At 41.3% G+C, this 14,489-nt stretch overlaps 1 protein-coding gene across 4 annotated transcripts in view; it reads left to right on the forward strand.

Moving 5' to 3' along the window:
- EBPL (EBP like) overlaps window positions 1-12,157 on the forward strand; it is a 32,306-nt gene extending 20,149 nt beyond the window's left edge. For 3 of the 4 annotated variants that reach the window (XM_033948212.1, XM_033948211.1, XM_033948209.1), the window contains 2 exons: window positions 1,835-1,973; window positions 11,015-11,749. In XM_033948212.1, coding sequence (XP_033804103.1) covers window positions 1,835-1,973; window positions 11,015-11,255 — 380 coding nt within the window. In that variant the 3' untranslated portion in view covers window positions 11,256-11,749. Of the gene's footprint in view, window positions 1-1,834; window positions 1,974-11,014; window positions 11,750-11,781 lie in introns of those variants that run through there. The other variant, XM_033948210.1, reaches the window with a different exon arrangement.
- Window positions 12,158-14,489: the final 2,332 nt, after the last annotated feature.

Here is a 14,489-nt window from a genome sequence, read left to right on the forward strand (position 1 = left end):
AATACACATGTCTTCCTTCTCAGACTGTCAATTCAGGTTCAGAACAAGCCTCCATAAAAGTTTCCAAAACATTGAAAAAGTCTACTTCTGAGCACTCTCCAACAAACCAAAATGAAACACCTCTAAAACCAAACTACTATGGTTCCACAATGCCACATAGTCTGCTCCCACGAGCCTATTCTTACCCTCTGGTGCAACACAAAAAGATCGTATTTCAAGAAGCCATTAGAGTTAATATCAATGACTTTGGATTGAAAGAAATCAGCTAACTCCATTGATGTTGGTTGGAAATTTTCACTAGCAATTAGCTGGCCTACTGTAGTTAAGTTATTAAAAATTGAAAGTAAGGTTTTGAATGAATTGTCTGCCTCTTTAATCAGACATGCATAATACTCCCTCTTTGATTCCTTAATGGCTGTTTTGTAGTTTTTTGGAGCACGCCACTCATAGGATTCTTGAGTTTTAGTTGGTTGTTTAAGGATGCTTTTAACTGATTTTAAATTTTATAATTTTATATTGGACAAGGAGCACTGTTAAGTAAAAATTAAGTAGGTAACATTCCCCAACCTTCTGTTTCTTATATCCATCCCTGTTTTATTTGTTTTGTTATTGTATTTAATCCACTTTCTTTTGTAAATGTATCAGTCTGTTATAATTAGTCTTTATTATACTGTTTGTTGGATTTTTTTATTTATTTATTTTATTTTAACCTAATTTATAACTAATGTAAATCGCATTGGATTTGGATTTTGCGATTATATCAAATATTTTGAATAAACTTGAAACTTGATCATCTCCTTAGTCTTTCAAGTTTTCTACAGGATCTTTTGAGTATCGCCAAAGATTCATAGTACCAAGGCCATTTATTTATTATTTTAGGGGCAACTTTATTTATGATCTGAGTCACAAGCGTTTATCTGACAGTATTGTGTTAGAGATTTTATTTGTAAAGTCTTTCCCCCTCCCCCTTTTACAAAACCATAGCGCAGTTTTTAGCACCAGCCGCAGTGGTAACAGCTCCACGCTCATAGGAATTCTATGAGCATCGGAGCTGTTACTGCTGTGGCCAGTGTTAAAAACCGTGCTACAGTTTTGTAAAAGGCGGGTGGAGGGAGTGACTATCCATTTCTTTCCAAATTCTTCACAATCAACCTTACCTGACCTTATCATTTTACTGTGAGAATGCCCCAGAAGTTTTTTGGGTTTTTTTTAACATGAGGTACTCGTATATTAAGAAAAAATTCAAAGAAAATGATCAGACCAGATAATTGGTTTCCTGGTTATATGATCAATGTGTCCATTGTTTTTTGTTAAATTTGCAATGAAATCTAGTGAGTGACCGTTAATACGAGTAACTTGTGCTGTGTGAAATGCTGCGGGAGCCAACGTCGCTCACATGTGTTGGCAGATGGTTTGGGCTTCAGCCAGGAAGGCAGAGTGACTGACTGGGAACTGGTGCCGTGGTAGTCACTGGCAGATGGGCAGGGTTTCAGCATTCACTGCGCTGTGTAAGAGAGTTTACATGACGATGGGGTACCTGCCACAAGAGCTTCTCACTTCCTAGAGCCCTGGGAGAGGATGACAGGTTGACTGTATGAAATCTGGGGCTTGGCAAAGTCCAGTTTTAGAATGCATGTAGTGCTGTCCCTTGTGCTTTAAACGCATGTAACTGTCTCTCTTGGTGGTGGTAATATTAATTTATTTAGCTAATCCAAATGGTTTCCTAGGTAACTTCATAGATGACCTGTGAAGCATATTATGAGCATTGCAAATAAAGGCTAACGGCATGCACATTACTTATTACATAATAAAATGGATTCCTTTTGCTTTACAGGGAAAGAGTATGGAAAAGCAGATGCCAGATGGCTTCATTCTGATCCCACCATTGTGTCACTTGAATTTCTTACAGTTGTTTTGGGTAGCCTACTAGCGCTGATTCTCATTCATGCGATTATCAAGGACAAATACTACAGGTAAAAACTTCACTGGCTTCCCGTCTATTGCAGGATTTATTTCAAATGTGTCTGTATTGCCTTCAAGATCCTATGGCATCTTTGCTCCTCTTGTCCCTTTATCTTGGAATGCTTATAGATCCTGTCCTGCAAGAAGCTCTCCTTTCCCTCATTCAAGGGAATAAAATCAACTAGGAATCTCAGCCAATTCTTTATTTTCAAATTAACAGAATTATGGAATGGAATTCCCCATATCCTAAGGGTCTCTAGTTCCTTTCAATTTTTTCGTAAAGCTTTAAAAACAACTTTGTTTTTCTAACCACCTTAGAAATCTTTCCTAGCTTTGCCTTCTCTCACTCACTGATTCTTTTTTTCTTCCCTTCATTTTGATTTTTCTTAAATACTATTAACCGAAACGAACTCCTTGTTTAGAGATGATCCAGTATACAAAGCTAAGTGTTAGTTTAGTAATTGCAGTTAACATGTTCCACATGCAAATACCAAACATTTTCATATCATTGAAATACATCACCTAGCCAGGCTCAGAAAATTAACAATTTACATCTGACTGTATCTGATCATTAAAGAGAGAAGGGTCTAGCTTTATGGATCCCACTTGTCTTGCAAAGAGCTGTGAACCAGGGAAGCCATGCTTCAGATCCCACTGATGATTCTTTTGATCTTGTACAAGTCGCTTAATCCCCCTCCCAAGGGTCTCATGTACAAACTTAGGAGCCAGTATTCAGCCCATGGTGGTTAGCTGCTGGATATTCAGTGCCATGCCATGAACAAATTCCTTTCATTAATAAATTTCAGATGTCATCAAAGAAGGTTTCTTTTGGCTTTGCCAATTATGTTACTAATGTAATTTGTTGGAGTATTTAAAGAAGAAAAATCCATGTGCACATTGTTTTTCTCCAGAATTGATTTACAATACTGCCTATGCGGGACTACCAAAACTGGGACTTTAAAAGACTACAGTTGCTACAAAACCTCTCAGCTCATATTCTTAAAGCATACAGATCAAACTAGAGCCGGTCCATTACTAGCATTATTACACTGGCTTCCAATTGCTTTAGTGCTCCTCTCCCCCTCATTGGTGTGTACTGCCTTCATATCAGTGCTCCCCCATATCGGCTTCCTTGTATCTTGTCAGCCCACCTGTATAACCCCCAACTTAGTTCATAGGACCCAGGGGCTACCAGTGAAAAATAGAATTATTTTCAAGATCACCCGCATGGTCTTAAAAGCGGTTTACAGAGACAATTCTGATGGACTAGTATCGAACATCAAGATTCCTCATTCATTCCATAACGGAAAAAAATTGCAATGCCTTAAGCTATCCCTCTCCCAACTTCAACATGTTAAATGGGGGAAAAAAACCTATTCGAGTCCACCTTTGAATGCCTGAGCCCCAGAGTCTGGAATTTATTTTAAAAATTTCTATACTGTCTAATTCCTAGGCGGTTTGCAATATATCCACATACATAATAGCTAAAACAGTACAAAATAGGGACAAATCATCAAGAATTTAAATGCGCAGTTATTCCTAAAACAGGACAAGTTAGACCCTATAAATAAGCATTAACAAACAATTGCGTTTTGGAAAATATTTTTATTGGTATGAACAGAACATCATCATACAAAGCATACAAAACTAGAAACAAGTGCAAGAAACCAAGAAGTAGCAAATGCAAGGAAAGGCAGATATGGTAAAAATACAGCAATAAACAACCCGCCTCCTGCTCCCAGAAAAAAACAGAAAGCAATCCAAAACTGGACATCTGAGGAGCTTTCTAAAAGTTCCTCTTTCAGTACCCCTATACTTACATCAAGCTCCCTTCCTATTACAGCTTCAGAAGAACATTAAAAACTTACCTTTTCTCCTCATAATGACTGATCTCTTATCTAGAATCAGCTTGCTAATGTACTGTATATACTCGAATATAAGTCGATCCAAATATAAGTCGTGACCCCCCATTTTCCCCCCAAAAAGGAGAAAAAAAAAATGGTTGAATCGAATACAAGTCAGGCGGTTTAATAGCCAAGTGTCCTGCCCTGCCAGGTTCTGCATTCAGCCCCTCTCCCTGTCAAGTTCTGCACCCAGCCCCCTTTCCTCTATGCCCTGCACTCAGTCCCATTCCCTACCAGGCTGTGAACCAAGCCCCCCTCCCTGCCAGGCTCTGAACACTGTCCCACCTTCCTTTCATGTACCCTCTTCCCCCTAAAAAAAAGGATGTCACAATGGCTTGATTGTCCCGTACTCCCCTCTGACCTCTAAACCAGCCAGCAGATTAACCTCCTGTCTCCTGTCCCGGGCGACACTAATAATTACCACCCTCCCTCCCTCGCTTACCTGTTCCCTGGTGGTTCAGCATGTATCCCGTGCTCCTGCGCTGAAATCCTCCTGAAGATTGTAAATATAGTAACCAGCAGCGCACCCGGGCCAGCACGCAGCAGCAAGCTTTTCGTGCTGCTGGCCCTGCACCGCTCCTTGATAGGCTGCCGCAAGAACCGCGAATCCCGCAAGAACTTGTGGCAGTCTATCAAGGAGCGGTGCAGGACCGGCCGGCAGCACAAAAAGCTCACTGCTGTCCACAGCGGCCCAGGTGCGCCGCTGGCTACTACATTTACAATCTTTGGGAGGATTTCAGCATGGGATACACGCTGGACCACCAGGGAACAGGTACGCGAAGGAGGGAGGGTGGTAATTATTAGTGTCGGCCGGGGCAGGAGAGGGGAGAGATCCCTCCTGTTCTGGCCTAAGGCAGACCTGCAGGAAGTCCGGGAGGGTTTCGCATGGTTACTGGGGGATGACCCGAATATAAACCGGGACCCCCATTTTTGGGCCAATTTTTTGGCCCAAAAATCCCGGTTTATATTTGAGTATATACAGTAATAACTGATCTGAATCTTGTAGAAAAATTGTGGGATGTAAAAAAACTATATGGTATGGTATCATTCCCCAGTTGTTCTTGCCCTTATGGCTATCTTCTTCAAAGTGGCACCACCAAGGGGTGCAAGCTGCCATATAAAAGAAAAAAGCCCTTATATGTCAGCTTGAACCCCCAGCAGTGGTATTGCAAGACTGTTAGGGATGAGCGGCACTATTTCGAAGAAGGCACAAGTCAGATTAGTAAAATCCCTACATAGAACTTCTATGCTAACAGAATACCTGGTCTCAATTACATACTTAGAATATAGCTAAACTATCAGGGAGTACAGAATAAGTGACCATAAATTAAAAATAGAAATATATGCACAAATTAAATTGAATCTCCAAGAAGCCACATTCTAAATGCAGAAAAACACCAGAGAAATAGGAGCTGCAACTCTCCCTGTTCTGTCCAAAATATAAAATTAACAGATTGAAATTCAATTCTAAAAATCAGCATATTCAAACAACCACATTGAAAAAAAGTTTCTCCTTTTGAATATTTCACTTAAATTAAGCTGGTCTCATTAATGTGGGCTAGAAAGGATTATTCTGTTAGAGAGTATTATTGATGATGATTAATTTGTTCCTTTTCTTTATTTCTTTTGTGAAATGTTTATTTGAAAATTGATAAAGAAGAAAAGTTTCTACCTTTTTGATGTCTGACAATTTCATTTGTCTAATCATGTTGGTCTCAGTCTCTGGTATCTGCTGTCCTCTGTCTTCTCTTCGTGCTCCTTCCAGAGTCTCCAGTCCATCTGACACTTCTTTCTCTCCTATATCTATCTCATTCTCTACCTCTCAGCTTACTTCCATTTAGTTCTCTCTCTCTTTCTCCATCCCTTCTTTTCCTCAGCCTTTCAGTAATCCTCTTCTTATGTGTCCAAAATCTTCTCCTCGCTCTCCTCCATTAAGTGGGGGTGGGGGTGTTATCAACATAGACTACTGTTAGGTTATTTTACCATATCATGCTATATTAGCATAGGCCCATTTTATGCAACGCGACTCTGTGTTCAAATGGCACAGCTTGTGATAAAATGACCCATATTAACAGTAGCCCATGTTGACAACTCCCCCCTGCTCCCCCACACACGGTGCCCAGCATTCTTATCTCTTTCACTATCCCTTCCCTGTATCCAGCATCTATCCTCCTTTTTCTCTCATATTCAGTGCCTTCTCTACCTGTTCTCCTAGGCTTCCACAGCAGGTGCGGTTGTCCAGGTATTGCTACATCTCAGTAAGCGGAACCGATGACTGACATGTTGGTTCTACTTACTCAGACCCAACAAGACATGGACAACCACAACAATCACTTTCTGTCTCTCAATTCCCACTTCTTGTATCCTGCATCTGTACTCTTTCCCTACCTCTCCCACTGTCTTATATACTGTTCATTTTCCTATGTCCCTGTGTCCAAACATTTCCCCTCCATCTCTGTCTCCCTCCATGTCCAGATATCTTTCCTGTATCTCCTTACATCCCCCCGGCGGAATTCTCTCTTCTTATGAAGATTCCATTGGTTGGGAATCAATGCTGGAACATTTTTCTGAACCAGTGACCGGTTTTATGACTGTCCCAATTACAACTATGAAGATATTGATATTGATATAGCATATTGATGCTATAAGGTTTTGAGAAAATTGATGAATTTGAAGAACTGTTAAGTTTGGTGGGAGTTTTTTCAGAGACCAATGACTCTGCTTAGCCCCTGAGATCTTTTTTTTTTTTCCTTCACATTTTTAAAGGTGCCATTTAATGCAGAGGTCTTCCGTCATAGTTGTTCTTTACTACTATGCTTTATACTTGTTTTGGCTAACCACATAGTGCCATGGTAGTTAGAGGGTATTCAGCAGCACTAGTTGCTTAAGTGCCACTCAGTATGGCCAGCTGGGTTAGGAACATGTGCAGAGTCATGGTACTGGTGTATTAGGCAGGGCAAGTCACTTAATCCCCTTATTGCCCCATGTACACTAGATAAAAGTTTGAGCCCACCGGGACAGATAGGGAAATATGATAAAGTAACTGAATGTAAACCACTTAGGATATAAGTGGTATATCAATAATCTACTATAATAAAATGCTAAGCGCGCATGCGCACTCTTACCTGCGTGATCCATGATCTGTAGGTCCATGGCCGGCAGGAGTGCTCATGCGCACATACAACAGCCCCTGCGGTCTTGCCGGCTCCCTTCCCCTATTGACAGCGAGATCCTGGGAAAGAGCCTCCCCTCCGAGCAGGCACAGGAAACAAGGGTGGGAAGGGGGGAAAGGCTGCTGATCCCGAGAAAGAGCCTCCCCTCTGAGCAGGCACAGGAAAGGGGGGTGGGAATGGGGGAAAGCGGGAAAGGCCGCCCGATCTGTTTGAATAGCACAGGCATGAAGGGGGAGGGAAGCAGGGAAGGAAGGGAGAAGTTAACTCAGTGCCGCCACAGGTATCCCCCACTCTGTGCAGGAGTAGCGGTGAGGCCAGGAGAAGGAGCGGATGAAGCACGATCACAGCACGAGGGAGACCGTGCAAAGGGAAATGCAAGGGGGTTGAAAAAGCGAAAGGTGGGATGGGAAGGCGAAAGGGAGGGGGAGGAAGCCTATAATAAAAAAAAAAAAAAAAGGACTTTATACAGAGGCGAGCGGAGGCTCTTCCGTAGCTTTAGCGGTGATCTCGGCGAAGGATCCCAGTACAGTCCTCCATCTTGAATTCAAATTGAGTGGAAAAAAAATCACCACCTAACAGAGGGAACAAGGGCAGGAGGAAGAGGAGTCTCTAGCGCCCGTTAATGTAACAGGCTAAAACACTAGTAAAATAATAAAGTACATATGGAATATGAAAGGGGTACCTATGAAAGGAGCATACGTGAGAGATGTCTGCTGTGGGAGGAGGGATGGGTGTTATGTATACTGTAGACATGTCATTGTGGGTATCTGGTGCTCTATGTGTGTAAGGACCGAAGAAGAGGGTGTTGAATGTATAGTGAGGACACAGGATGGGCTTCTGAGTTGTGGAAGGTGGGTCTGCAGGGAGAGTGTGGGGTGCAATGGAAAGTTAAGGAACACATCCTGCCTCTTCCTCCTTGCTTTGAGTTTGCCTCCTTTTTAATGTGTTTAAGTGTAGACATACAGATGACCTAGCTCAGGGATTTTTCCAGCCTTAGCTACATACTAGCATTTTCTTCTGGGTGTCTTCTCTAGATGTTACAAAAGGAAGCACCAACAGCCATTCAAATTAATCTTATTTTAACTGCCCTCACACAGCCATTTTACTGAGCTATACTCAAAATAAAAGTCACCCTTACAACCGGAGAATTTCTTGAGAGAGAAGTCTAGAGCTTGAATGATGTTTTAAGTGTCTGATTCTCTTTTCTTTCTCCTTTATGCATTTTTGCTCTGTTGGACGGGGTTTGAGTTTCTGGCAGATCCTTTTATGGGTTTTTAGCCTAGATAAATATCTTTCTGGTATGCTCCCTTTGATGTGGGCTTGATCATGCTTTTGGGTCTTTGTGGGATGTATTTGCTTATTGTCTTAATTTATGGGATGTAAATTTAATTTTAAAAATTATAGCCACCAGGCTTGCTTACTGTAATTTAGTAAATTTATGATATACTCAGAAATGAGAAAGATCCAGTCACTTCTCTTAAATCAACTTGCCTTTTATGTAGGTATAGATGCAGATCAAGAGCACATAAGGTGTATTGGTACAAAAGTATTGACTGTGATCTCCTTGTCTCTAACGTTCTCTAGTTATTTTAAGCTCAAGCTTGACTTAGTGCAGAAATGTTCTCTTTTTTATGCCATTTCAGGATAGCCAACTATTTTGGCTTCAGTAAGCATGCTCAATTCTGGAAGCAGAGATGGCTATGTTCCATTTAGCTCCATTTTGTGACAGTGGTATCACACTTTTGTATAGACTATACCCAATATTGTAAATTACAATCAGAAGTGAGAACCATTCTAACATAAATCCAAGAAGTTAGATGCATTCACGATGACCTATAGCCCAACATTTTGCTGCACATCGCTATAAGTATTTGAGTTTAACCCATGCACCTGCCTTCTGGTTGATGACCCGGTCTATAAAATTAAGGTTTAGTTTAGTTTACTACTTTCTTTAGATCTCTCAGCTGCTTTTGCGCTGGCTTTTACTAAACCATGGTAGATCTTCTTACCATGGATCGGCAAGGTAAATGCTCCGACACTCATAGGAATTGGAATGTGCGTTGGAGCATTTATGTCGCTGGCCCGCGGTAAAAAGCTCTACACTTCTCCCTCCGTATTCACAATTTCAGCAATCGCGGTTTCGATTATTCATGGTTTTTAGCTTGCAGGCTGCTCCCCAAATTACATCAGCTTGCATAGAGAACTCACTGATTCCCAACACTTTATTCACTGTGTTTTGCCTCTCCTTCAGGAACAGGCCAGGTTTCCCACCAGGTTATTTGCGGTTTCACCATATTCACGATTGTTTTTAATAAAAAACAGCAAATAACATAGAAAAAGTTATTTGCAGTTTTTCTGTATTTGCGGGTCTGTTAATCCCCTATCACAGCAAATATGGAGGGAGAAGTGTACTATGGTTTAGTAAAAGGAGCCCTTGATTTGCTTGACCATTCTCTTCTCTCAGGTAGGCTTCATGAGATAGGTATATTGGGCTTGGTCCTGTAGCAAGAAATCATCTCTGAGCCCTATTCTTTTATCTGTAAAGTTCCTTAGGGGTCTTTGTTGACCTCTATTCTTTTCAATGTGTTTGTCTCCTTTGGCCATGTTGATTCGGTGTTGGGACTTCACTGTTTGTTTCTTGAGATGATACTGACTGTTCTTGATCCTTTAAATTTACTAGACCTCTCTAACCTCATCAAGAAACTTGATTACATTGCATCTTGGATCTCTCCATATAAATTGAAATTTAAATCTTGATAAAAAGACGAGCACTATTTTTCTCTAAGAAAGATCTTCCTCTCTGACTGGGGTCTCTTATACTTGCAGGTCCTCATATTTCATCTAGCTCCTCTTTGAAAATTCTTGGGGTCCATTTAGACCAGTCTTCGGATTTCCATTGCTTTTATCCACAGTGGTTAGCGGGTGTTTTTTTTTTAAGATTGAAATTAATTTGTTCTAATCAGAAACTCTTAGATTCAAAGCTTTATATATTTTAATCCATGCATTTGTCCTAAGTTATTTGGACTACTGCAATGCCTTGTTTCAAGGTGTTTAACTGCTGTATTTTGTATTAATTGTCAAACTTTTTATCAGCACACCAAAAGGTTGACCCTAAGTGCTCCACAGAAGTAGAAATCTGATAAAATCAAAGACACTGTGGAGAAGATGATCAAGATACAGGCTTTGTTAAAAGTTCAATCCTAAAAATCCACAAAAAGAGTATCTAGGACCCAAACTGTTGGGGACTTTGGACCCTACACGGTCTGTGTTTCGACAAAAACTGTCTTCTTCAGGGGTCCTATAAATGACAATACAATATATATATTATATATATGTTAGGTATTACATATACACACTTATAGCTTTAATTAAACTTATTCAGACACCAGTTTTTTTAAGTTTATGGAAATCCACTGAATCACTGCACAATTTTGCACATATCACTGCACATATACCATTTCACAAATTTAGGGTACAATTCAATTATTGTATTGTTATTTATAGGACCCCTGAGGAAGACAGTTTTTGTTGAAACATGGACCATGTAGGGTCCAAAGTCCCCAATGGTTTGGGCCCTAAATACTCTTTTCATGGATTTTTAGGACTGAACTTTTAATAAAGCCTGCATCTTGATCATCTTCCCCACAGTGTCTTTGGTTTTATCAAACTTTTTATCAGGACATGTAAGTTCAATCATGTCACTCCACCATTGAAATCAGAACACTGGTTGTCAGTTGCATATAGATTACTGTATCTTCTAAGATTCTTACCTTGGTACACAAAGTTCTTCATACTAGTATATCACATTTTCTATTTAGATATTTGATTCCCTACTCTCTCAGATTGTGCAATCCTCACAGCAGAATTTTGTTTGTCCCTTTCTTTAGATCCATTGTAAAGGACACTATATGTATAAAAATAAGATGAATGTTCAGAGCGTTGTAATCCTACCTTTAGCTCTGTTTTCTGTTACAGGCATTTCATACAGATTACACTCTGTGTATGTGAATTATATGGTGGATGGATGACCTTCTGTCCAGACTGGCTCCTTGGCTGTCCCAGCCTCAACACCAGCAACTGGCTCTATCTTTGGGTTTACTTGGTATTTTTTAATGGCATCTGGGTAGTGGTGCCAGCATTGTTGCTGTGTCAGTCCTGGGTGGAACTCAGAAGGATGCATGAATTAAAAGTGAAGTTTGGAAAGAAGCTAAAATGATGGTTCAAAGCATTTTTATGGCTGCTCGCCCTATAGAAGCTGTAAATTCATGAGACCTGGTTCATCTTGATCGCAGAACAAGATTCCTGCTGCTGTTCAAGACTTTGAATACACTGTGCACCTTAAACTTTCTTCTTTTTTTTTTTTTTCAATGCCTTCCTTTAGTTCAGCCTTTTCCTTCCTGACTCTGTAGAAGGCTCAGAGAAGTGAGGAAACATGGATGGTATTTTTCTTAATGTCTGCATTTAGTCACTTGTACTTCTTCTTTCAGTGTAGATGTTTGTACAATTCAAATAGCCTAAATCTGCTGTGCAATTTGTTTATTGTGTATAGTTTTTTCAAATTGCAGGTCTATGCTTTTAAGAACTGATCTCATGGGGAATTACTGGTTATCATGGAAGTTGAGATAAAACAATCATGCTTGTGAATAATAGACACGAAACAATAGATTACTGTATTGGAGTCTGAGAAATAATACTTTGCTTTGGTTGGAACTAATTCTTCTTTTTTTTTTTTTCTGAGCCAGCAGTGCCATTATACAGATAAGTGCTTTTCAAGAATCACCCATCAGTATTCAGTCACTGTTCTCTACCAGAGACCCCAAGCTGCAGCGTCTAATCAAACAGAATCCTTTTTCCAGAGTAAGAGTGTATTAAAGAAATCTTTACATTTCCATCACGTGTCAAAGTTTGATGGAGGAGCCATTTCCACATATCTAGCTATGGGATGCAAGGACTGACCAATAGGCATTTTGCCAATGTTGAGCTGAGATATTATTCATACAGCATATATTGAGTAATGTACCATCCAGAACTTTATCATCATGAGATTATGTCTGGAAACAGACTTTATTTGTGGCTTTCTTAAGCTGATACACAGATTATATATTCTCTGAGGAAAGACTTTTTTGCCTTTATTTTATTAACAAAGTGGTGGTCTGTGTTTTAGTTAGTTTTTTTGTTTTAATCAAACAGTCATATACCCAGCTAAAAAGGACTTGGCACTCCAAGCTCTTCAAAGCTAAATAAGGAGTATTGGAATTTTCCAGTGTGCTGTGGTTACAAATGATACAGCTAATAAATCACAGGATTGATATTCAAAGTGATTTAATTGACCAGAAACAGGTCCTGGCTGGTTAAATCACTTGTGCAGGGTTATCTGCTGATATTCAGTGGCACATGCTGGCTATCTCCACAAATCACTAAAGTGAAACTGGCGATTTTGCGGGTGGTTAAGTGGCTATTCTGCATCGTCTACCGTGCCCTGAGCACCAGCTCACCAGAACAAATAATTCACCTGTTCTCGAAGTCCTCCTTCGCATCACCCAGAATCAACAACACCAGCTGAACTTCACCTCATCCAAGGGCATGAAATACAAGTGAGTATTCAACTCCCTTTTCACGTATGCAGCCACAAGAACCTGAAACGGCCTACCCACATCTGTCAGGACAGAGACAAACTACCTCACCTTCAGGAAAAGGCTGATATACTTTACAACTCAATAACTTGGCCTCCCCTCCGAACTATGAATCAACATTATTTCCACCCTTGTATCTATTCTCTCTCCTTAACCTGTAATTTTCACCTCCCTGTAACTACATGCCTTCATTCTATGTTAATGCAATTCTTGTTTCCTGTTGCCCATATCTACCTGCAAAATGTATCTTATTCTTATTGATAAACTTAGAAACATGATGGCAGATAAAGACCAAATGGCCCATCCGGTCTGCCCATCCACAGTAACCATTATCTCTTCCTCTCTCTGAGATCCCAAATGCCTATCCCATGCTTTCTTGAATTCAGACACAATCTCTGTCTCCAGCATCTCTTCTGGGAGACTGTTCCATTCATCTACCACCCTTTCTGTAAAAAAAGTATTTCCTTAGATTACTCCTGAGCCAATCGTCTCTTAACTTCATCCTATGCTTTCTCATTCCAGAGCTTCCTTTCAAATGAATGAGACTCGACTTATGCGCATTTAAGCCATGTAGGTATTTAAACATCTCTATCATATCTCCTCTTTCCTTCAAAATATACAGATTGAGATCTTTAAGTTTGTGCCTATATGCCTTATGACAAAGACCACGCACCATTTTAGTAGTCTTCCTCTGGACGGACTCCTTGTGTGCACTCAGCTGCATGCCAGCAGTGTGTGCCACAAAGGTGATGTCTCTATTAGTGCTGCCCGATTTCCGATTCAAATTGAGTCACAGATTCAAATCGATTTGTTTTGTAAAATAATCGGCCTGGACGATTTGATGACCAACTCTCCTCCCCCCATCTGCTAAAGCAGAAGCGGCAGCGCTGCCTCTTGCTGGCCGTCCACTGCCACTCCTGCTTGAGGGGGGGAGAGTCAGTCGGGAAGGCTGGGATGGGGGGCAGAGTCCGGGTGGGTTTCGGAGTGAGAGGGAGGGTGCAGCGTTGGCTGTTAGTTGAAAGAGAGCAGCTGCAGGAGGGAGCATGAGCCAGCCACCGCTGAAAGCTGGAAGCATGAGCTGGACGCCACTGAGAGCTGGAGGTGTGAGTTGGAGGAGAAGCACGCACTGGAGGTACGAGTTGGGTGCCACTGAGAGCTGGAAGCATGCACACTCCTGGAGATCAGCGAGGGGAACCGGCTGACCTGAGCCGCTGCCATGATGTAAAAAAGGGGGGGGTCATGCAGGCCTTTGGGGGGCAGCCCTTCAGGGGAGGGGGGCCCTGGTGTAGAAGTACACGGAGGGAGAAAGGGAGGGGGTTTCAAAGAGACATGCATTTACTGGACTGGGGGAGGGGGGAAGAAATAATGGCTCTAAAAACAGGAGAGGGAGAGAGATGGAGGACAATGGGATTTAGGGAGGGAAGGAACAGAAAGGGAGAGAAGTTGGACACAAGTGATAGTGTGGAGGGAGGGTGGGGAATAGAGATACTGGATAGGAGGGTAGTTGGGAAGAGAAAGGGAGAGCTGGTGGACCCTGTGGTGGTAGGGAAGGAAGGAGAGATGCTGGATGAAGGGTAGTTGAGAAAAGGAGAGATGGTGAATCTGGGGATGGTGGGGTCCATTGCTGCAGCTGTGGGGATGGAGATGAAAAAAAAGGGAAGATGCCAGACCAACGGAGGAGGGAAGGAAAACAGAAGGGGAGGACAGAGATAAAAGGTTAGCATGGAGAAAGAAGGAAACACTGGCAAGTGAGTTATCAGAAGACAACCAGAGCCTGGGACCAACATGATTTGAATAATGACCAGACAACAAAAGGT

The sequence above is a fragment of the Geotrypetes seraphini genome, chromosome 6 (genome assembly GCF_902459505.1).
Source record: "Geotrypetes seraphini chromosome 6, aGeoSer1.1, whole genome shotgun sequence".
NCBI lineage: Eukaryota > Metazoa > Chordata > Amphibia > Gymnophiona > Dermophiidae > Geotrypetes > Geotrypetes seraphini.